At 49.2% G+C, this 24,917-nt stretch overlaps 1 protein-coding gene across 1 annotated transcript; it reads left to right on the forward strand.

Annotated features, from left to right (window-relative positions):
• Positions 1-20,823: 20,823 nt before the first annotated feature.
• Positions 20,824-21,917, forward strand: LOC123465188 (myeloid-associated differentiation marker-like). The gene has a single exon (XM_045163684.1). The coding sequence runs from the start codon at positions 20,824-20,826 to the stop codon at positions 21,748-21,750; it is 927 nt and encodes a 308-aa protein (XP_045019619.1). The 3' UTR covers positions 21,751-21,917.
• Positions 21,918-24,917: the final 3,000 nt, after the last annotated feature.

Below are 24,917 nucleotides of genomic sequence, written 5' to 3' on the forward strand. Positions count from 1 at the left end.
CCTCTCCTTCAAGCTCTCCCTCTGTGTGATTCAGTTCAGTTCAGTTCAGTCACTCAGTCATGTCCGACTCTTTGCAACCCCAAGAATCGCAGCATGCCAGGCCTCCATGTCCATCACCAACTCCCAGAGTTCACTCAAACTCATGTCCATTGAGTCGGTGATGTCATCCAGCCATCTCATCCTCTGTCATCCCCTTCTCCTCCTGCCCCCAATCCCTCCCAGCATCAGGGTCTTTTTCAATTAGTCAACTCTTCACATGAGGTGGCCAAAGTGTTGGAGTTTCAGCTTTAGCATCGGTCCTTCCAAAGAACACCCAGGACTGATCTCCTTTAGAATGGACTGGTTGGATCTCCTTGCAGTCCAAGGGACTCTCAAGAGTCTTCTCCAACACCACAGTTCAAAAGCATCAATTCTTCAGCGCTCAGCCTTCTTCACAGTCCAACTCTCACATCCATACATGACCAGTGGAAAAAACCATAGCCTTGACTAGATGGACCTTTGTTGACAAAGTAATGTCTCTGCTTTTGAATATGCTATCTAGGTTGCTCATAACTTTCCTTCCAAGGAGTAAGCGTCTTTTAATTTCATGGCTGCAATCATCATCTGCAGTGATTTTGGAGCCCCCCAAAATAAAGTCTGACACTGTTTCCACTGTTTCCGCATCTATTTCCCATGAAGTGATGGGACCAGATGCCATGATCTTCGTTTTCTGAATGTTGAGCTTTAAGCCAACTTTTTCACTCTCCTCTTTCACTTTCATCAAGAGGGTTTTGAGTTCCTCTTCACTTTCTGCCATAAGGGTGGTGTCATCTGCATATGTGAGGTTATTGATATTTCTCCTGACAATCTTGATTCCAGCTTGTGCTTCTTCCAGCCCAGTGTTTCTCATGATGTACTCTGCATATAAGTTAAATAAGCAGGGTAACAGTATACAGCCAGTATACAGACGTACTCCTTTTCCTATTTGGAACCAGTCTATTGTTCCATGCCCAGTTCTAACTGTTGCTTCCTGACCTGCATACAGGTTTCTCAAGAGGCAGGTCAGGTGATCCAGTATTCCCATCTCTTGAAGAATTTTCCACAGTTTATTGTGATCCACACAGTCAAAGGCTTTGGCATAGTCAATAAAGCAGAAAATAGATGTTTTTCTGGAACTCTTATGCTTTTTCGATGATCCAGCGGATGTTGGCAATTCTATCTCTGGTTCCTCTGTGCGATTAAATGAATCTAAATGCTCCCCATCAGCATCAGATAGAGCATCCTTGTTCATTTCCAATCCCTTCTTCCCAGCTTCGAAGCTGCTAGCCAGTCTCCCAGGCTAGGAAAATCCTCACTCAGGTAGGAGTACTCCTAGATCTTTCCATCCTGCACCTGGATGGCAGCTTTGGAGATTAGAAGCCAAAAATTATGCTAATTTATTTTTTTATTTTTTAAATTATGAAAATATGATAACACATTTACAGGAGCCTTGCAAAATACAGAACAAAGTTATATATGTGTGTGTAATATAGGTATGTATGTAATATCCACTATATATTTCAATTACTTTTTAAGTAGATAAATTACAATTTTTAGAGTTTTAATAGCAAACTCCCAAAAATTAATAGAATGAAAATGCAGAAAAGTATAGTAGACCTGAAAAGCACTATGAACCATTCAACATAATTAAGATTTATACAATTTTCACACAACAGTTCAGTTCAGTTCAGTTTAGTCCCTCAGTCATGTCCGACTCTTTGCAACCCCAAGAATCGCAGCACGCCAGGCCTCCCTGTCCATCACCAACTCCCAGAGTTCACTCAGACTCACGTCCATCAAGTCAGTGATGCCATCCAGCCATCTCGTCTTCTGTCATCCGCTCTCCTCCTGCCCCCAATCCCTCCCAGCATCAGAGTCTTTTCCAATGAGTCAACTCTTCACATGAGGTGGCCAAAGTACTGGAGTTTCAGCTTCAGCATCATTGCCTCCAGAGAAATCCAAGGGCTGATCTCCTTCAGAATGGACTGGTTGGATCTCCTTGCAGTCCAAGGGACTCTCAGGAGTCTTCTCCAACACCACAGTTCAAAAGCATCAATTCTTCGGCGCTCAGCCTTCTTCACAGTCCAACTCTCAGATCCATACATGACCACAGGAAAAACCATAGCCTTGACTAGATGGACCTTTGTTGGCAAAGTACAGCAGGATACAAATTCTATTCAAGTTCCCATAGACAATAAACCAGGAGACCCTGGAACATATCCAGGGATATAAAACAAGTGCAAAAATTTCGTGCTCTAAATGTGTTCTGTGGTTCCTCCAGGACACTCCTCCTTGGAGTCATGCTGGGTGGGGATCTCCTTTCACAGTCACATGTGAAGGCAAAACTGGGTGGAGGGGATTCACAGCAGTCCATACTTCCCACGTCATCTTGTCCCCGTGGCCTTGCTCTCACCCCAGGGCTCCTCCCTGTTCACCCCTGAGGCTGCCCTCCTCCGGGTGGGGCTGTGTCCCCTCAGATGGCAGCTCCTTCTAGTGATGCTGCAGGGAGGACAGGCCGGGACACTGTGTCTTAGTTTGCTGTGGAAGGAGGCCGTGGCCCTGAAGGCATGTCCTGGGTCCCAGAGCCCTGAGGCTTGGTCCTGGGCTCCCGCCCACGGGCCCTGCTGACACGTGGGCTGTAGAGTGAAGTGTTCACACACACAGCTTGGCATTTTTATCTGGGTTCCCACTTCCTAGCCTTTCAACCTTAAGGACGGCACTTAAGCTCCCTGTTGAGGCAGTCTAAGTGCAGATTGGAAAAGAATTTCTGGACACAGAGCATTTCAGAAGGAAGTGAGTTTATTAAAAAGAAAGAGCAGAGATAACAAATTGGGCACTGCAAGCACAGCGGGCTGACCTGACAGACCAGGGAGAGTTGACAGTTTTCGACAGTAGCCAGTTTTTATAGCCTCAAGACAAGAAAATTCCTGCTGAAAGTTGGTGTTAGGCGACTGGTTAGGGCGCTATAGGGTGACTACCAGGGTGGGCTTTTTTTTGCCTCATTTGGGGCCAGAAAGCCTGCTGGTGATGATCTGGGGGTCTTTTGGCCATGGTGACAAAGGGGCTCAGTCAGCTTCTGAGGCGACCTGGGTTCTCGTCTACGCTCCTATGGCCTTGGTACAAGGTCTTGCACCTGTGGCCTTGGGGCAGGACTCAGCATCCCCCAGCCTTAGTTTTCTCATATGCAAAATGGGTTAGCAGTACAATCCACAGTCTGTTTTTTGAAACTCTTGGGGTCAGATAAGGACCAGAACTCATAATTTTTCAGCTTCAGACTGGTGACATGGTGTATCTACTCCATATGACATAACAACACCCCTCTGGGGTCTGAAAGCACCTTGTAAACAAACATATTAGTATATCCTCAACTGAACTTTTGAACATTCACACTAAGTAAAAAGTCTGTTCAGGTCAAATTTTGTTACCAAATAATTTTTTAAAATCTTGCTTTCAATTTTGAGAGACTTGAAGGGTTAGCATTGCAGATCACAACCGCCCTACCCTGTGCCTCTGTAGATAACGACACACAGTCAGAGCAATCCAAAATATTCATAGTTTGAGGCCAGATTCAACCCAGCTATGAGTTTTAGGATAAGACAAGTCTCCTGACAAGGCCAAGGGTGGTGGGTGGAGACAACCATTCTGGAGCTGCTGTGTTGTACCTGACCGTCTGAGTCACTGATTCTAACTCCACAGATCCTGAGCCTCAGCCATCACAGGGCCCTGAGCCTTTTCCAGGCATGTGACTTATTCCCCCTCCAGAGCTGGGTCTTTCTTTGGTGGGTTTTCAGTGACCACTGCTATAACAGCGACTCTGATCTGCCTGACCATCACAGCGCCATGTCCACCAGGTGGACATCCCCAGACCTGGACGGCTGGGCCCAGGCGTGCTGCCTCCCCAGCCTGCCACAGCTCTCTCCACCTGTGTGGTCTTCTTACTGGTGGTCAACATGGGCGTTGAGAACAGGGACATAGGTAACTGTCCATGTTCAGTTGGTGCTTCTATTTCACTGTGACCCTCATCATCTCCATCGTAGAGCTATGTAGGCTCCCATCCAGCTTTCCTTTCTTCTGGTACAACCTCCCTGGCACCTGCTATGCCTGCTATGCCTCCCGCATCTGCCTCTCAGCCTCCATCATCTACTCCATTTCACTCATCCAGTTCCTGCCTATGGTCCTTACTGGGACCAGACCATCACCACCACTGCATTCTCCAGCTTTGTATGTGTGTTTTATGTCATGGATGTGGCCTTCATGTAGAACAGCTACAAGCTGGATGATATCACCTGCTGTGTGCACACCATGCCAGGCCTGCTGAAGGTGCTGGAGACCTTTGTGGCCTGTGTTGTCTTCATCTTCATCAGCAACACCTCCCTGTACCTGCACCAGCCAGCCCTGGAGTGGTGTGTGGCCGTGTACTCCATCTGCTTCATCCTGGGAGCCATGGGCCTCCTGCTGAAGCTGGCTGAATGGGAATACCGGTTGCCCATCCTGTACCTCATTTTCCAGCTTGTTGTACTCACTCTGTGTTACATTCTCCTCTACTTTAGTGCTCTGATCCTCTGGAAGCTCTACCAGTTCAATGAGGAGTTCGGGGGCCAGCCCCAGCAGTCCAGGGTTGTGAACTGCAGCAATGAGCTCACCTACACCATTTGCAGCTTGGACCGGGGACTGGCTGTGGTCATCCTGACATTCATCAACCTGTTGGTTTATGTGGCCGAATTGGTGTACTGGGTCCACCAGGTTTCTGTAGGGTCTGAGGATGTCTCCAGTGCTCCAGATTCTGTTTGGTCCCATCCGGTGTCTTTACAGAGATCTGTCGTCTCCTGATGTCCTCTTCCTGGCTCCCTCTCACCCTCCTCACATCCTTCCCCATTCATCTCACTCTCTTTTCTGTTTCCTTCCCTCTTTCTGCTCTGTCTTCTTCCTGTTTGTATGGTTGCCAGTATCCTGTTTTGCATCTTTCTCTTGCTGCTCTCATCTTTTCTACATTTTTTGCTTTTTGCTTTTTTTTCTGATCATCATTGGATTTCTCATTTCCTGTGTCTTGGTCACCTCTCCCCATCTTCCTTCTTCCTATCCATCAGGACCTGAGACTCCTTCCTTCTCTGCCCACCACCCCCTCCCACCTCTTAAAGTGCTGACTCCACAGCACACAGCCCTCTGTGCAGCTGTTCACACCCTGGGCCTCTGGAGGGGCCTCATTGCCAAAGCATGCCTGTCCCCTGGTATATGTGTGATGAGTTTGGGGGTGGGGGTGGGTAGCTAGGCATTGGGCCCTCTTTTTCCCAGGGGAGGGAGTATACACTGTGCCTCCCCATTAAGTTAAAAAAAAAATCTCTGGAGGTCAGTAATTTCCAGTGGGTGGGAGTCTTGAAGCAGAGACCCTGATCCCTAGGCCCCAGCTGGTGTTCAACCCTGCCTGACGTTGGCTCCAAAAATTTTCCAGGCTTACTTAAAATCCACTGCCTGCAGAGGCCATCTTAAAGGAAGCAAAGGTTGAATGCCTCCCCATCCAAGCTACTCTTGGGGAATCAAAGTAGGAGCTGGTAAAGACTCCTAGAGTCTTGAAGACACCAGTCTGCAGTGTTGATGGGGGCAGTGGTGTGGCCCTCCTGCCTCAGTAATCTAAATAGCAGGTCCTGTCTCTGCAGGGAGAAGATCATGGCCATTGCAGCCTTAAATGTGATGTTAGCCTGCCTGGGATTTTTTTCTTTTCTTTTCCTGGTCATGAGGACAAAATTGACTGAATGGACCTGTTATTAAAGGTGAAGTTTCTTTTCTATTTTTCTGGGGAAGGTGGGTTGACTGAGTGGCGATTTCAGCTGCTGTAGTCAAACAAATTGCAGTACTTGAGTGTGTGGTGCAGACACACATGTGTTTCTGCATGTCAGTGGCTTTTTGCCACTGCTTTCTGCTTCTCTGAGAATCAGGCATAAAGTGACCTGTATAAATGTAGAAAAAAATATGTATGGTTTCTTTTAACTACCTAGAGTTTCTGATCCCCATCAGTCCTTGCTTGTCAACCATAGAGAGAAATCTTGTCCTTTCTTCCACATCCACAATGTTCTTTTTTAAAAACCTCAATATAAAGATAAAATAAAATGAAAACAAAACCATCAAAGTCCACAGGTCCTAACTGCCCAAATTTGACTAGAAGTCAGAAGCCGCCTAGGTCTTAAAGGGGCCCTGCCAGCCCCTAGATGCCTCTCTTTAAAGGTGTGTGCATACTGACTGTGTGTGGTTGTCTATGTCAACGGGCAGGCATGCATTAAGACCAGCAGCCCTTTAAATAACTGGTGGCTGTGAAGTCACCCCAAGCCTTCTTCCTCTCTTACTCTAAGATACAAAGCCTCAGAGCCCAGCATCCTTTATGTCACCAGGGCCAGAGGAGCCAGGCAAGCAGAGCTGTGGGGGAGGGGCAGGGGAAGGACTGCTCTCCCCTCCCACCCCCGCCAACCCCCGCGGCTGCCACTCACTCCTGTACTGCGAGGAAGCCATTTGATCTTCCCCCAGTGGTAGGTGGGGTGAATGGGAAGGGCTCCCAGGAGGTGATCCCCATCCTGGGGAAATCTTAAGGACTGAAAAAGTTCATATTATAAAACAAGGCAAGACAAATTTCAACATAAAATTTTCTCTGCCCATTTGAGCCTCCTCCCTCCTAGTGAGCATTATGCATCTGCAGTATGTGTTAACCAACCTCTCTGGGGGCAGAAATACCTGCTCAACCATAAAGATGAACTTTCCTTCTTTTGGCCCCAGGCATGTAACTCCTCAGAAGATTAACACAATTTATGACCTTATTAATGTCATAGTTGTATTATTTGTATTCTGCCTATTTTACAAGATTATTGCTTCTTGCACTAACAAATGTGTGATTGAGCCTCTGGTAAAAAATAATGTTGACCTGAAATGATTGACCTGATTGTATACTCGCAAAGATCCATGATAGTAATAGTGTGACTCTAGATATGGGAAGAAGCAATAGGAAGGAACCATTTCCTGGAGCTGACAGTCTAGTAAGACAGGTGGTCCAGAGGATTAAGGCTACTGTTACCAAGACTGGATGAGTAATAGCACCTTAAGTGACCAGGAATAGACATTCCTAGTGACCTGTGACAAACTGGCCACAAAATGCCTCCCAAACTCTGGTTAAAATTAAGACCAAAAAGGAGAAGACTGTGAAATAAAAAATGTGGCCCACCCCCCCGTTCTTTCTACAAGAATCGAGTAATTAGCCACCACAGTCACTGACCTACAATCCACCCTGGAAGGAATTTAGCTCAAACACCAGGATGGGACACTGTCATCTATAAAACTGGACCTCAGATAGCAAGAGTTTTTCAAGAGAAATTTTTATGATCCCAGTTTCTTGCATCTTCCCATACCTAGAAAAGCACTAAAACTGTTAAGTAGGGGAGCTATTCCTCATGAAGAGCAGTAACATTCCACCAAAACTACGTGCTTGGTTGCGTGTACCCCTTCCCTGAAGTCACATACGTGCTGGCCTCCTCCCTTACCGCTTCAGAACAGTTTCATAGCTTCCGGAAAGATTGTCGCTCGGGTCATATTCCTTGTTGTTGTTACTCGCTCAGTCATGTCCGACTTTTTCAACCCCGTGAACTGTGGCCCGCCAAGTTCCTCTGTTCGTGGGATTTTCCAGGCAAGAATACTGGAGCGGGTTGCCTTTTCCTTCTCTAGGGGATCTTCCTGACCCCGGAATTGAACCTGTGCCCTCTGCATGGGCAGGTGGATTCTTTACGGCTGAACTCAAATAAAAAATTCTACTTCTTTCTTAGATTGACTGATGATTCATTTTTCATCAAGAAAAGGAAGCATGCATAGACCTCCCCAGGCTTCCTTGATGGCTTAGTGGAATCCCAGAGTAAGAAAGAGAAGCAGATATGGGGTCCATGTCTGGGTTCACAGTCACATTGGTCCTGCCTCCAGTCCAGTGGTCCCACCATTGTGGTCTGGCCCCTTAGGGATGAACCATGAGGAATATGGAGAGCAGAATCCAAGAAATCCGGTTTCTAGTTCTAGTTCCACCACCATATAACAGATGAGTCTTGTCCCTGATCTTAGTCTCAGTTTCCCATTGATAAAATGAGCAGATTGGGCTAAAATCATAGTTTTTCAGCTATGTTCCCTGGAGCCCTTTGTTTCCTGTGAGGTGATGGGAGTTGAAAATAGGGTGTTGGCCTCACCCACCACTTTTTATAACCAGAGCAGCCTGGTGAGAATCAAGAGCCCACTCAAGATCTCACTTGAAAATAAGATTGGAAAGATTGGAAACTAATTCACATGGTCATGTTTAGGATGCTGGTTAATAAACCAAGGTGTAGACAGAAGAGGGAATACTATACAACTGGAAAAAACGAGGATGCTTTCAAAATAATGACAAACAAAAATGTCCAATATATCCTAAGTAAAAATAGTAAGATACAGAAAATGCATTATATCCTTTTTTAATGTAAAGAGAGTGGGAGAAATAGAAAATAAATCTGCATGTACTTGCTCTGTATCATGGAGCACTGGAAGGGCTCCCATGAGTGCAATGGAGCAGCTACTACCTGGCACTGATGAGAGAGGGCAGCTGAGGGGAGAGAGCATGGACCACACGTGGAAGCGAGGTTTCTCAATATGTGGCTTTTTAGAGCATTTTGATTTTGAAACATGTAAGTAAATTACCTTTGAGAAAACAAAATTTCAGTTTGAAAAATAGACCAAGTGGAGAAGGAAGGTCAGAAGAGGGATGGTTGACAAATGGTCTCCATGTTTCCTGCAGCCTGATGGACAGGCTGGGGGAGGAGCTGAGAGATGCCTGCATGGGCCTGTCTCCAAAGGCAGAGGGGAGGGAGGTGCCTTGGGTCCAGGGGTCTGGGGAGGGGGAGCTGTGGCCCTGAGCTCACCTGTTGGACCCCCAGGGCTTCCCCCAGCCCTTTAGCAGAAACAGTTAATGGAGAAGCCCTCTGGTGCCCAAGCCTCAGGCCCTTCTCTTGCTCCTTGCCTGGCCTGGGCTCCCTGTTTCCCGGGACAGCTGCCCTACCCTTGCTCCTCTGGCCTCCTCCATGCAGGGTGTTTCCAAATGATGCTCCCCCAGACTGTGTTCTGAGCTATATCCAGAACAGAGCTCGGGGCACAGATATTCCCATTCTCTGGCGTTTCTTGGAAAATCATGGCAATGACTTCCTCAATCCAACTTTGAGTGGAGAGCAGAGGAACCCTTCTCTCCTGCAGCCTCAGGCACCTGCCTCTCCACCCTTGTTGGGGCAGCAGTGATGGCTGCCAATCCATGTAGCCCTTGTCTGTGAGGCTGGCTCCTCTCAAAGGTCCCTGTAGAGAGGCTGGTGGGTGGAAAGAGAATAGTTATGCTCCATTAGCCCCTGCCCTGGAGAAGGAAATGGCAACCCACTCCAGTATTCTGCCTGGAGAATCCCATGGACAGAGGAGCCTGGTAGGCTACAGTCCAAGGGGTTGCAAATAATCGGACATGACTGAGCACACACACACACACACACACACACACACACACACACAGCCCTTGCCTAGAATCTCAACATTCTCTGGCGTTTTCTGACTGGCTTTCCAACAGGAAGTGGTCTGGCTGTTGCAGGACCTCTGGTTGGAGCACTGCGGTCAGAGCACGACACCAGGAGCCAGGAGATGATTTCCTGGATTCAAGAGAAGAGGGAAGGGGCTCTGCATTTCCTGAGATTCTATTACCTGCTGAGTTTTGCTGAGAGACAGACCTGCATTCAAATCCAGGCTCTGTCAGGGAGTGACTGTGTGACTTTGTTTAAATTACATAATGTACTCTCTGAGCCTCAGTCTCATCATCTATAAAATGGGGATGACAATAATAATCTCACTGAAGATAAAATGAAATAGAGGTAATAAGTTAGTTGAGGTAGATAAGTCTTACCAAAAGACTTAGAGGTAATAAGTCTTACCAAATAAGACAGTTGTTACAAAAAAAAATATTGGCTACACTCTTCCTCTGGGTAGAAGTTGCAAGGTGAATGCCAAGGAGAATTTAAGATCCTAAACCCACATGACTGGATTCAAATCCAGCTCTGCCACCTAAATCTATGTGATCTTGACCAGATGACCTCTCTGGGCTTGGAAAATGGAGACACTGAGTGCACAGTTCAGGGGCTGCTGGGAGGAGCAAATGAATCAGAGCGGAGCTCGGCCTGCAGTGAGCACGACACATACGATGTCTTGTAACTGTTGTGTCCACAGCAGCCCCGCTGCAGCCCAAGTCCTCAGGGCCCCTTTCTCAGCCAACAGAACCTGTGAGCTGTCTCCTGAGGTCTCTTCTGGAGCCAGGCTGGACTGGTGAGGGTTTGCTCCACTTGGTCTTTTCTGGGTCTGCTTCTGACCAGGGGTGAGGAGAGGAGGAGGAGCTCAGTTCAAGCCTAGCCCCTCACCTCCACTCCAACCAGCATCTCTTTCCATAAATCCCTCCAGTGCTTTGCCTAGAAGGAGAGTAAGCTTTGTCAGGTAACAAAGTTCCTCCAAAGCACCCATCTGGGCCACCTGGCTGCTCATGGGGTGGGGGTTCTCTCAGGCCTCCTCCCCTCCCTACATTGACCCTGACAAGCCTTAGGGCCGATGACACCCTCTCAGCACTACTGTCAAGGGAAGTCACTTCCCTGGTCCCAGCTGCAGCCCCCCTGCCCCTTGAGCTCCCCCCGGCTGCCCACTGCACCCCACTGCACCCGCAGCACGCCATCCCTCAGGCTACCTGGTGACCTCAGTGATCCATGTCCATGCTGAGCTGGGGCCAGCTGCCCATCAGCCCAGACCACTGCCCCCAGTAACACTCCTATTGTTAGTGTGGGGCCACTCCTTATCCAAATTTCTAAAAATAAAGGGAGTGTGGTTCTTTCTGGTGCTTCAAGGAGAAGGAGGCACTTCCAGAATATTCTGTTCCTGGAACCTGAAGAGGCTGGCAAGGGGCCAGTCCCTCCATCATCTCTCTTACACTCTGCCCCCTCTGCCACAGGACCCAGTTTCTCCTCCATCACCCAGAGGAGGAGTATCAACCATAACTTGCTCAAATATAGGCACTTAAAGACACCGTTTTCTGTATCTTCAAGCAAATAGGGCAGCACAGGAACCAGTTCATTCATAACTTTTGTACTGAAATATGCCTGACATGTTATGGGTGTATTATTAGCACTATGGTCCTGTTACAAAATGGAAGGGAAAATTCTGCATTCACTTTCAAGGAAAATAAGAGGTTTCCAAGATAAACCCTGGAATACAGATCCACTGAGTAGGGATGTTGTGTCCTTTGTTCATTGTTGTAGTCCCCATGCTGAGGCCCTGGCACGTGGCAGATACTTGCTGACTGTATACAGCGTAAGACTGAAGCCTCAGGCTTCAGCTTGGATCTGCTGACCAGGATCCATTCCATTTCTTCTGCCTTTGGGGGAAATGTTTGAGAATCACTGATTTGCATGTTATCTCATTTTAATCTTCCCAACTGCCCTGTGGCCTTGTGTGACAGACACCTCCCTGCATGGATTCGTTGAGAACCTGAACTCCCCACCATATTTGAGGATGTCCTCCTTCTGTGAGTCTCAGTGAGAGATTGGGCCTCACCCTCAATAAGAAACTTGAAAGGCCAGATAAATATTTGAACTGCCCCACAACTGGGCACACCTAAGCAGCAGGTGACACACAGATACCAGGACAGATCAGAATCCCTTCTGCGGGGCCTGCAGTAGCATTCAGCGTGTGCTTCCAATGGCCAAGGTGCCTGGACCAGCTGCCCTTGGCTGCCCAGCTCCCACCTTCTTGGTCTCTGCCTGATCTCAGGCTGGTCCCTTCCCAGTGATTCTCCAAGTTATCCAGCATCCTTCTAGTACAGCTCTTCTCTGCTTAGGATTCCAGAAATGTTCTCTTCGTGGTGTAATCAAAAGCCTTCATGTCTAAAAGCAGGTGCTATTAACTCCACTTTCTGGATGAGGAAACTGAGGCTTAGAGTAGCATAGACTGAGCCCAAGATGACTGTGTGCCAGGGTGAACTTTGATCTCAGTTCAGGGTTGGGGAGCACATAGACATGTCCGGGGAAAGGCCCTGAGATGACTAAGAGGAACTGGAAGACGTTCTCAGTGGCTGGAGGGAGGGAGGTGATGAGGCTGGAGAGGTAGAAAGGGGTGTGAGTTTATAGGGCTTTGGAGGTGATACTTTAAAGTTTGTGCTTCATCCCAAGGCAGCAAAGAGAAGCCTTCAAAGTTATCTCAGTTTGAGTTCAGCACAGGCAGACATTGAGGGAAAGAATGGAAATAGAGGAAGCAGCTAGAAGCTAATGGCAGGAGTGCAGGTGAGGGGATGCAAGGATCACAGGTGCGACTTTGTTCAAGGCTGCCTTTCACCAGGCCCCCTCTGTGCCTGGCCCCTCACATCATCGTCTCTGACCCTCACACTAACTTGGGAGGGTTAATTATTATCCCCAGTCTACACATCAGGAACTCAGCACGGCTAGAGCTCAGGACCTCCCAGCCTGGGAACCACTGAGCAGGGCCTGTCAGGTCCAGTCTCTACCCACCAGGTCCTCCCTTCCTGAGGCTGCACCTCGGGCCAGGCTGCTGGGGCTTCCAAACAGCAGGGGAGCCCCAGCCAATGTCACTGTCTTCCAGCCTATCCTTCCCTTAGAGGGCAGATGCTAGTCACATAGAAAGAGTTCTTATTACAAATCCACCCCTCTTTTCTGAAGACTCCAGTGAGTCCCAGTGCAGTTAGACTGAACCACCAGGAATGCCAGCTCCTCCTCAGCCTGAGCTCCTCCTCCTGAAGGAGGGTCCTGGGTGGGGGTCCGTCAAGTGGAAAAACTCCAGCCTCCACTGAGGACCCCAGGGATGAAGAGCTGGGATTGGCTGGCAGGGCAGTGTCTGCACCCCTGTCCCTCTATCTCAGCCCTAAACCCTGGGGATAGGAGGACATCAAGAGGTGAAGACGCTCAGTCTTGAGTGAGGGACCAGCTCAGGGCCCTAAACAGGATCCCAACAAGCGTACCTGGGGCTCCAGCACCTGGGAACAGAGGGCAGTGGTTTTTCACAGATACCAGCATCTGGGCTGATTGGCACCTGCCAAGTGTAACTGACCCTGCACTGAGCCAGAAGCAGAAAGCTGGGTTAGAGATTTGAAAGCTCTTCCTCTGGGAATCCTAGTTCCTCTCCTTCCAAGAAAGCCTGAAACCCTGGAAGGAACCTGCGCTGAGAGGCAGGAATCCTGGGGTCGCCTTTCACATCAGGCGGCAACACTGCCCCAGGCCTCTCCCAACCTCAGCTCATTGGCTGAGAGAGGGCATCTAGAGGTCCCTGGTGCTGCCCCCTAACCATGTTGGAGATCCAGCCCCTCATGCCTCCTGCCAGAGTGTCCCTCAGGCTAGTTCTCCATGCAAGTCAGCCTGGGGGAGAGATGGTCCAAGGACACCTGGTGGCCCCTCCACAACCAGACACACAGCTGCCTCCAGCAGAGACTTCTGAGAAGTCAAGCTGCACCTCCCTGCCCTCTCACACTGGTTCCCAGGTGTCATAGCTGGGAATGGGAAAACTGCCATTATAAAGCTATCTGAATGAAAAGCACTGGCATTGCTGTCAGATGGGCCTGGATTTGAAATCCTTGGGTTTTTAACCTTACGTGGAACCCCTCATCCCTGCAGTGGGCTATTTGGGACACATCCTACAGGGCTGTGTCCTCTCTCTGCATGAACAGGCAGCCCAGGGAGATGGCAGGGGCGAGGCTGGACCAGTGACAGGAGTCGCCCTGGAGGTGCTCAGCTCTTAGGCCAGTGGTTCATCCGTGGCTGCGCATCACGGTTGCCTGATGGGTACAGTGCTTCTTAAAGTGTGGTCCTCGGACCAGCAGCAGAACATCAACAGGAAGTTACTGGGAATGCAGATTCCTGGGTTCCACCCCAGACCTGCTGAGTCAGAAACTCTGGGATGGGGCCCAGCAGCCCCCCAGGTGATGCTGATCCTGGTCCAGTATGAGAACGCAGTGCTCAGGTGCCAGAGTTCTGAGAAAGCTCCACAGGGCATTCCAGGGTGTTAGGCATCGGAAACATATGTGACGGTCAACAGGGGCCACCCTACCCCCACCCATCTGCCTCACTCCCCACCCCCAGGGATTCTAGTTCCTTGGAGCTGAAGCAGGAACCAGACACAGATCTAAATAGCAACATGCAGCTGATCCTAATGTGAGTCGCTGCTCTGGTATGGACACTTCCTTACGTACACTGTGCATGCTCTTCCTTTAGAGGCCAGGCCCTGCAGCACAGGAAAGCTGCTCTCTGCTAGGTCACTGGACTGTGCAGAGAATAATCACCAGATATTGACGTTTAGTGGTAGCTTGAGCTATGACATGCATGGTGCTCAATGGTTTGTGTGTAACATCTCAGAACAGCCCAGTGAATTGTTAGAATTCTCTGCTTTACAGACAGAAAAACTAAAGCACAGAGAGATTAAGTAACTCACCTTTGTCGCACAGCTACTAAAGGACAGAATCAGAATCCCAACCTAGTTCTCTCAGACTCCAGAGTCCACCACCTTTGCTTCCTCATTTTACAAACAAGAGCAGGAATGAAGCGCTGAAGGTCTCGGGGGGGGGGGGGCACCCATCCCTTCTGCTGCACCTTTGCCTGGAAGCTCCCCAGTGCTGGGGCATCAACTTCAGGATGTGACAAATGGAACTCGGAGCTGGGTGTCACCCTCAGGAAATAATGCCTCCCTCCTGGGCATAGATGGAGTTGGAAAAGGAAAGTGAGGTGGAGTATTAATTAAGTCACAAGGATTTCATCCTGGACTCACAGGATTCAGGATGTTAAGAAATTTGACACTTGTCCCTGTCCTAGTTCAAGTGTTCCTTGCCCTCTCAATGTTGGGTGGTGTTCACTGACACCCAGAGAGAAGAAAGAAAAAGAGAAGGATCTTAAGGAGTAGAAAAAATATAGGTCCATTTTACCACTAAAAATGCATTTTACAAAAGCAAAGATTTTGTCCTGAAGAGACGAAGGGCTTGGGGAGGGGTTGATACCACTAGGAGGGCAGCCCTCACTGCTCTCGATTCTCCTGGAGAAGCGGTAGAGCTCCATGGCTGCCCTGGCGTCCTCCATCTCGGGCCTTCCCTGTTCACTTCCTGAGTCCAGGGCTGCAGTGGGTCAGGGGTGAGTCTCCCAGGCCCCTCAGACCCTGGACTCGGCAGGTGTCTGGAGCAGGCCTGGCTTCACCCATGAGCCCAGGGCCCAGGCAGGGCCAGGCACAGAATCCAGGTCCTGAGGCCACGTGTGCCCTCCAGGGGCTCCCATCTGCTGGGTGGGGGCGGGGCGCTGCAGGCTTGGCCTCAGACCCAGAGGGGCTGGAGCAGTTCCCACAGGAGCCCAGGGACCGGGGAATGGGGACAGAGATGTTTCTAGAGTGCTCCTTGCTCAGCATGTTGAGAACAGGGCTCTTCATTGAGGCCAGGAGCTGACACCTGTCCTGGGTCCCTGGTGCCAGAAGCCCTGCAGAGGGGCCCAAACTCAGGCCCATCTCTCTCCTCCTGAACATTCCTGCTCCCAGACAAGCTGTCCCCCATCCCTCAGACTGGGGTTGGGTTCTCATCTCCCTGGCCCCCATCTCCTGCCTCCTCCACTAAGACAGACCCTTCACCCTCCACTCAGACCTGGTGTCCTGCTTGTTTCCTGCCCTCCATCCCTGCTCAGGACACCTGCTCTCCCTCTGTGGACACACCCCACCGATGTGCTGATGGTCAGGTCACAGGCCACCCTCCCTTCAATAAAGAGTTTCTCAAGGACGGACCGGACCTTGCTCACCCGGATCCTCAGTATCTTGTCCAGCCGGGTATAGAGCAGGTGCTTCATAAACATCTGTTGACCCTGAGTCAACACAGATTCTAGCGTCCAGCCCGCCTCTCTGAGCCCTTCTACCCCAGTGAGCTCCCAGCTCCCAGCCCCCAGCACATGCCTGCCTCCACCTGGGGCTTTTGTGGGTCTGTTCTGCCTGAAAGATTGAGCTCAGGGTCTCTCACTTTTGGAACCTCGTCATGGGGCCAATTTCCTGGGTGAAAATCCCAGAGGCTTCTCTATAAGTGAATGTTAGTCCCCTGGTTACATCTCAACAATGGTTTCCTACCGAGTCTTAGATGCTTCATGAGGTGCCCAATGCTGTGAATGTTTGTCCCTGCCAGACTCTGTATCTCTTTCTGTGAGTCTGTCTCTCCCTCTCATAAACGTTGCTCAGTCATCCCTGCCTCTGGGAGGATCTAGGTTCGTGCTCCTTATAAGAATCTAATGCCCGGTAGTCTGAGGTGGAGCTGAGGCAGTGATGCTAGCACTAGAGAGTGGCTCCCATAACCCCCAGATAGAGCTGTGTAGTTGCAGGAAAATAAGCTCAGGACTCCCACTGATTCTGCGTTACAGTGAGCTGTATAATCATTTCATATTTCATTATATATCACGGTGTAATAGTAAGAGAAGCCAAGTGCACAATAAATGTAATGCACTTGAATCATCCCCAAACCACTCCCCATACCCCCTTCCATGGAAAAATCGTCTTCCATGAAGCAGGTCCCTGGTGTCAAAGAGTTTGGGGACCACTGCTCCAGAGCACTGGGTTGCCTGTTTGGAGACCTCTGGCATTTGTGAGGGAACTACAATGGGGAGTGCTGAGTATGAGCCCAGGACTGCGATCACCCACACCTGAGGGAAAGGTGGAACAGGAGCCACCTGACTTACTCCTTCAAGGCTGGCTTTCAACCCTGAGCCCTGACGTCCTGGGATGGGTTCTAGGAGGTCTACAAGAGCCCTGCAACTGAATGCAACATCTGTGGGTACGTGCATGTGTATTTCTAGGATAGTCATATTCTCAAGAACTAGAGGAAAACAATAGAATGGGAAAGACTAAAGATCTCTCCAAGAAAATTAGAGACCCCAAGGGAACATTTCATGCAAAGATGAGCTCGATAAAGGACAGAAATGGTATGGACCTAACAGAAGCAGAAGATATTAAGAAGAGGTGGCAAGAATACACAGAAGAACTACACAAAAAGATCTTCATGACTCAGATAACCATGATGGGCACTCACCTTGAGCCAGACATCGTGGAATGCGAAGTCAAGTGGGCCTTACGAAGCATTGCTGCTGCTGCTGCTAAGTCGCTTCAGTCTTGTCTGACTCTGTGCGACTCCATAGACAGCAGTCCACCAGGCTCGGCCGTCCCTGGGATTCTCCAGGCAAGAACACTGGAGTGGGTTGCCATTTCCTTCTCCAATGCATGAAAGTGAAAAGTCAAAGTGAAGTCGTTCAGTTGTGTCTGACTCTTAGGGACCTCATCGACTACAGTCTACCAGGCCCCTCCGTCCATGGGATTTTCCAGGCAAGAGTACTGGAGTGGGGTGCCATTGCCTTCTCCAGGAAGCATTACTATGAACAAAGCTAGTGGAGGTGATGAAATTCCAGCTGAGGTATTTCAAATCCTAAAAGATGATGCTGTAAAATTGCTGCATGCAGAATGGCAGCAAATTTGGAAAACTTAGCTGTGGCCACAGGACTGGAAAAGAGCAGTTTTCATTCCAGTATCAAAGAAGGGCAATGCCAGAAAGTGTTCAAACTACAGTACCATTGTGCTCAATTCACATGCTAGCGAGGTTATGCTCAAAATCCTCCAGTCTAGGCTTCCGCAATATGTGAACCGAGAACTTCCAGATGTACAGCTGGTTTAGAAAAGGCAGAGGAACCAGAGATCAAATTGCCAACATCTGTTGGATCATAGAAAAAGCAAGGGAATTCTAAAAAAATCTACTTCTGCTTCACTGACTCGAGAAAGTCTTTGACTGTGTAGACTATAAACTGTGGAAAATTCTTAAAGAAATAGGAAAATTTAGCTTAGAAAGATGGTAACAATAACCCTGTGTACGAGACAGCAAAAGAGACACTGATGTATAGAACAGTCTTTTGGACTCTGTGGGAGAGGGAGAGGGAGAGGGTGGGATGATTTGGGAGAATGGCATTGAAATATATATAATATCATATATGGAACAAGTCGCCAGTCCAGGTTCGATGCACGATACTGGATGCTTGGGGCTGGTGCACTGGGACGACCCAGAGGGATGGTATGCGGAGGGAGGAGGGAGGAGGGTTCAGGATGGGGAACACATGTATACCTGTGGCGGATTCATTTCGATATTTGGCAAAACCAGTACAATATTGTAAAGTTTAAAAATAAAATAAAATTAAAAAAAAAAAAAGAAATGGGAATACCAGACCACCTTATCTGTCTCCTGAGAAATTTGTTTACAGATCAAGAAGCAAAAAGTCAGACATTGAACAACTGACTGGTTCAAAATAGGGAAAGGAGTACCGTCAAGGCTGTATATTGTCACCCAGCTTATTTAACTTATATGCAAAGTTGTTGTTGTTGTTCAGTCACTCAGTGGTATCCGACTCTTTGTGACCCCTTGGACTGCAGCATGCCAGGCTTCCCTGTCCTACACTATCTCCCGGAGTTTACTCAAAGTCATGTCTATTGAGTCAGTGATGCCAACCAACCATCTTATCCTCTGTTACCCTCTTCTCCTCCTGCCCTCAATCTTTCTCAGAATCAGGATATTTTCCAATGAGTTGTCCCTTTGTATCAGGTGATCAAAGTATTGTAGCTTCAGCATCAGTCCTTCCAATGAATATTCAGGGTTGATTTCCTTTGGAGTGACTGGCTTGATCTCCTTGCTGTCCAAGGGAATCTCAAGAGTCTTCTCAACACCACAGTTTGAAAGCATCAATTCTTCAACACTCAACCTTCTTTATGGAACTCTCTCTTCAGTTCCTGGAGGTTGATGAGGACAAACTGGGGTACAGAGAGCACAGCACCCCCAGCCTTCCTCACCTCAGGGCCCCTCTCCAACCTCAGCAGTGCCCACTGGGAGGCCCACAGGCTCCAGGACTCCACTGGCAATTGGGTCTCAAGGAGCTTTGGGAGGCCAGGGAGGTTCTCAGGTTTGCTCTGTGTTTCTCTTTCCAGCCTCAGCCTGTCCCAGGGATTATTATCAGCAAAGGTGACAAGGCCCCTGATGGCAGGAAGCTGGCTGGGGCTCAGGGTGCTGGCCCTTCAGCCCTGGGGGCCTCTCAGCAAATAGTCCCTTGGAAACAGGGCAGTGGTCCCTGCGGAGGGGGCGGGCTGGGAGGGGCCTCACTCCCCCAACACACTGGACCCTGGAGGAGGCCCTGTTGAGCAGGACTGCAGCCCTGGCTGGAGGGACTGTCTTGGGCGGTGATCTGGGCAATTCCATGGTCTCCAGGGTCCCTGCCACTCTGGCCACGTATCCCTGTCACAGTCTTGAAACCCCTTCAGTCCTTTGTTCTCCTGTCTCAGTTCCAGCCCAGGCCCCTCCTCCATGGGAAGGTTGGCTCCATGCCTGCATCCCTTCTGGGTCACAAGACCCCTACTGGGCTGCCTCAGGGCCCCTGGGACCCTGGGATCCCCCCAGTCATCTCCACTCTGCCCCCCGGCCCCCACCCCACTCCTGGGTGCATCCTCAGGGCTGGCCCCTCCCAGGGGTCCTGTAGGGGCCTCCTCTCTTAGCTCCTGCCCTTAAAAGGATTAGATTCTCACATGGATGGCTCCTTTGGAGCTTAAAAAGCTGGCATTTTAACATTTCGTTCCTTGGTTCCTCCATGACGCTCCACCTTGGAATCATGCTAGGTTGGGGTCCCCTGACCCAACGCAAAAGAGTCACATGTGAAGGCAAAATTGGGGAGGAGAATCATAATAGTCCCTACTTCCCATTTCATCCTGTCCCCACGGCCTTGCTCTCACCCCATGGCTCCTCCCTGTTCACTTCTGAAGCTGCCCTCCTCCGGGTGGGGCTGTGTCCCCTCACATGGCAGCTTCTTCTAGTGATGGCTGCAGGGAGGAGAGGCCAGGATTCAGGTATTTTCAGGTTGCTGTGGAAGGAGGCTCTGGCCCTGAAGGTGTGTTCTAGGTTTTGGTCCTGGGCTCCACCTAAGGGGATTTCTGCCATGTGTGCTGTAGAGCAAAGAGTTCATGCCCACGGCTTTGGTATATTTATCTGGGGTTCCAACTTCATGGTCATGCCACCTTAGGGAAGGACTTAATTCCCCTACCTTAGTTTTCTCATCTGTAAAATGGGGTTAGTCAAAAGGACACTCCATAGTCCTTTTTCTGAAACACTTGGGGTCAGATATTCTCTAGAATTCAGAATTTTCAGCTCCCTACAGGTGACATAGTACATCTACTCTACATGACATCACACCCCACTGGGGTCTGAAAGCACCTTGTAACCACACACATTAGTGTTTCGGCAACTGAACTTTTGAACAGTCACATTGAGTAAAATAAAAAAAGATCATAATTTGTCTCATGTCTCTTCAGGTCAAATTTTGTTACCAGACCATTTTGAGAGACTTGAAGGGTTGGGATTAAAGATAAGGACCATCCGTCTCTGTGTCTCCATAGATAATTGCCAGCTTAGAGAGATCCACAATGTTAATGGTTTGAGGCTAGACCACCACCAGCTGGGAGCTTTGGATAAGACAAGCCTCCTGACAAGGCCAAGGGTGATGGGTGGGGGGAACCATTCTGGAGCAGCTGTGCTGTTACCCGATCGTCTGAAGCCATTGGTTCCAACTCCACAGATCCTGAGCCTCAGCCGTCACAGAGCCCTGAGCCGTTTGTAGGTGTCTGATCCTCTGGAGCCGGATCTTTCTTTGGTGGGTCCTCAGTGAAGACCACTGCCAGACCGGTGACTGTGACTTGCCAGACATTCATAACACCATGCCTACCAGGGTGACACTCCCATCCTGGCGCTACGTGAACAGAGTGTTCTGGTTCCTCCGCGTGCCGCAGCTCTTGTCCACCTGCGTGGCATTCTCCTTGGTGGCTGACATGGGCATTTTGAGAGGGGACATAGGTAACTGGTTCATGTCCTTCTGGTGCATCTGTTTCATTGTGACCCTATTCATAGTCATAATTGAGTTAAATGATCTCCAGCCTCGCTTTCCTTTCTACTGGTACAACTTTCCCGTCACCTTTGCCTGCTACGCCGCCCTCATCTGCCTCTCAGCCTCCATCATCTACTCCATCGCCTACGTCCAGTTCCTGCCTGATGGCCCTGAGTGGGACCGGGCCGTCGCTGCCACTGCATTCTCCTGCATCGCGTCAGTGCTTTATGCCATAGAAACGGCGGGCATGTGGAACTTCTACAAGCTCAAGATCCCCTGCTACCTGCACACCGTGCCCAGCCTGCTGAACGTGCTGGAGACCTTCGTTGCTGGTGTCATCTTTGCCTTCCTCAGCAACACCTCCCTATACCTGCACCAGCCGGCCCTGGAGTGGTGCGTGGCCGTGTACTCCATCTGCTTCATCTCAGAAGCAGTAACCATCCTGTTGAATCTGGGCGAATGGGAGAACAGGCTGCCCATCCCCTTCCCCATTTGCCAACTTGTGCTCACCGTGTTCTCTGTCCTCCTCTACATCAGTGCTCTTGTCCTCTGGCCGCTCTACCAGTTCTATGAGGAGTTCGGCGGGCTGCCCCAGCGGTCCAGCGATGTGAGCTGCATTGATGACCTCATGTGCACCTGGGACCACAGGCTGGCTGTGGCCGTCCTGACAGCCATCAACTTGCTGATTTATGTGGCTGAGCTGGGGTACTGGGCCCACCAGGTCTCTGTAGGGACTGAGGACCAGTCTGGAGACTCCTGATCCTCTGCTCACAGGAGATATCCTCATTGAGCTCTGATGTCCTCTGATGCCCTCTTCCTGGCTCCCTCTCTCCCTCCTCACATCCTTCCCCATGCATCTCACTCTCTTTTCTGTTCCTTTTCTCCTTCTGCTGTCTCCTTCCTGTCTTGTATGGTTGCCCACATTCTCTTTTGCTTCTCTCATTGTTTCTACATTTTCTGTTTTTTGGCCCTTTTCTGGTTTTCTTGCCTCCTGCGTCCTGACCACCTCTCCCCATTTTCCTTCTTCTGATCCATCAGGACCTGAGAGTCCTTCCTTCTCTGCCCACCGCCCCCTCCCGCCTCCTAAGGTGCGGACTCCACAGCACACAGCCCTTTGTGCAGCTGTTCACACCCTGGACCTCCAGAGGGGCCTCATTGCCAAAGTGTGTCTGTCCCCCTGGGGGTAATAGTTGGTGTGTTTATGGGGGGTGTATGGGTGTTGGGGGTAGGTAGGTCCTCATTTCTATTAGTGGAGGGGGCTATACAATGCACTCCCCTTTAAGTTAAATAAAATCTCTAGAGGTCAATAATGTCAAGTGGGCAGGAAATTTGAAGCAGAGACCTTAGATTGAGACCCAACTTGTTGCACAACCCCACCAGAGATTGACTGGAGAATTTTCCCAGGCTTACTAATTATCTGCTGCCTAGAGGGTGTCTTAACAGAAGTGTCTTAACCAATCCAGCTCCTCTCTGGGCAAATTAAAAAGGATCTAGGAAAAAAACCACAAGGTCTTGAAGACACCTGTCTGCAGTGTTGGTGAGGGACGGTGATGTGGCCCTCCTGCCTCAGTGATCAAAGCAGCAGGTCCTTCCTCTGCAGGGAGAAGAGCATGGTCCTGCCAGCCTTAAAGGGGATGTTAGCCTGCTTTTCTTTTGTCCTATTCTTTTCTTTTTTCTGATCAAGACAGCAAAAATTAGTAGGTGACCCTATTTGTAAAGGGGAAAGTTTCTTTTCAAATTTTCTCCAGTGGGCAGTTTGGGGGGGTAGCATTTGACAGCATTGACAACGCTGATGTCATTGTCATAGAAACTGCATGGCTTGAGTGTGTGGTGCACACACATATGCTGAAGCATAATGTGATCTATGTAAATACATATAGTTTAGAGAAACTCCACAGAGCTTTTCGTGTCCATCATTGTCTCTGCTCAATCACATAGTCTGTTTCTCAATCACAGACAAAGACTTGTACCCCCTCCCACATTTATAGTGTCCTTTTCAATTTCAATATAAAGATGAAGGAAAACAAAGAAAAACCTCCACAAAATCCAAATATTCTAATTGCCCCAAATTTGCCTAGGGCTCAGAAGGATCCTATCTAATTTGCACCCTCACCCAAACCTGGGTTTCGTGGAGCCCCTTCCACTGATGCCCCACCCACACCTGGACCAGACCCTTGGTCACAGGTGGCCTAGCCTGGGACACAAGAGGTTAGGCCCACCCCAGTGCCAGCTTCCTGTGCCCGAACTCTTAAAGGGGCCAAGAAAGCACCTGGATGCCTCTCTTTAAGGGTGTGTGCCTGTGTGCAGGCTCGGTGGGTGTTTTTGTGTGTCTCTGTGTGCACCTGTATATGTGCCTGTGGGTTCCACTGCACTGAGGCCAGTAGCAGTTTGTTTACAGGAACTGGTGACTGGGAAGGCACCGAAAGACCTCTTCCTCTCTTCCTCTCAAATGCAAAGCCTCAGAGCCCAGCATCCTGGTGTCACCAGGCCCAGAGGGACCCGGCAAGCAGAGCTGTGGGAGAGGGGCGGGGAAGGACCCCCTCTGCTGCCCCTCACTCCTGTGCTGGGAGGAAGGACCCCCGCTGCTGCCCCTCAGTCCTGCGCTGGGAGGAAGGACCCCCGCTGCTGCCCCTCACTCCTGCGCTGGGAGGAAGGACCCCCGCTGCTGCCCCTCACTCCTGTGCTGGGAGGAAGCCTGGGATCTTCACCCACAGGCAGGTGTGGTGGAGGGGGAGGTCTCCCAGGAGGCAGTTCCCATGGCAGGTAAAACTGCCATGGGAAGCTTTCATTAAGAAGCAATGAAATAGACTTGCTATTTTAAGACAAGACAAGAAAAATTTAAACATAAATATTTTCTCTGCCCATTTGAACCTTCTCCCTCCCCTCTGGTATGCATTGTGTATTTGCATTGTGTATAAAACCTACCTTCACAAGGGCAGAAATACCTGCTCCACCATAAAGATCAATATTTCTGTTCTGGGCCCAGCCATGTGACTCCTTAGAAACTACTACTACTTACAAATGACCTTATTGATGTCACTATTTTATTACTTCTATTCTTCCTGTTTGACAAGATTCTTGTTTCTTGCTTTCACAATGTGTTATTGAGCCCCTGAAAAAACTAATGATTAACTGGCTTGAAACAATTGACTGATGTATAATTCTAAGATCACTGATTGTAATAGTGTGACTCTGGATATGGGAAGAAGCAACAGGAGGGAAACATTTCCTGGAGCTGACAGACTAGTAAGACAGTTGGTCCAGAGGATTTTGACTACTGTTACCAAGACTAGATGAGTAATTGCTTGCTGAGTAGCCTATCAATGAAATATTTACCTGACCAGGGAACGAGCATTCTTAGCATCCTGGGGCAAATTGGTCAAAAACACCTCCCAAACTTTAGCTGAAATTAAGACAGAAACAAATGGAGAATATTGAGTAGTAAAAAATGTTGCCCACCACTGGGTTCTAAAGGAATCAAGTCATTAATCACTGCAGTCACTGACCTATCCTGAAAGTAATCTACCCTGAAATGAATTCAGGGTGGAAATCAGGAAGAAGCACTTTATGTTGTAGCAAAACTGGCAGAACCGGTCCTCAGATAGATATTTTTAGGAGAAATTTCTATGAACCCAGTTTCTTGCATCTTCCCATACTTAAAAAAGCACTAAATCCTTAACTCTGGTATCTGACCCTTTTGAAGAACAATAACTTGGCTAAGATGTATGCTTGGTTGCATGTACCCTTCTCCAAATCACACACATACTATCTCCAACCCTTAACTCTTCAGCACAGTTCTCACAGCTTTCTGAAAGACTGTCTCCCTGGTTATAATTCTTTGTTGACTTGAGTAAAACTTTTCACTTCTATTTGAGTTGACAATTGATGAATTTTTTTTTACTGATATGAGCATGTATGCATTTATCT

Source organism: Bubalus bubalis, chromosome 20 (genome assembly GCF_019923935.1).
Source record: "Bubalus bubalis isolate 160015118507 breed Murrah chromosome 20, NDDB_SH_1, whole genome shotgun sequence".
Taxonomy (NCBI): domain Eukaryota; kingdom Metazoa; phylum Chordata; class Mammalia; order Artiodactyla; family Bovidae; genus Bubalus; species Bubalus bubalis.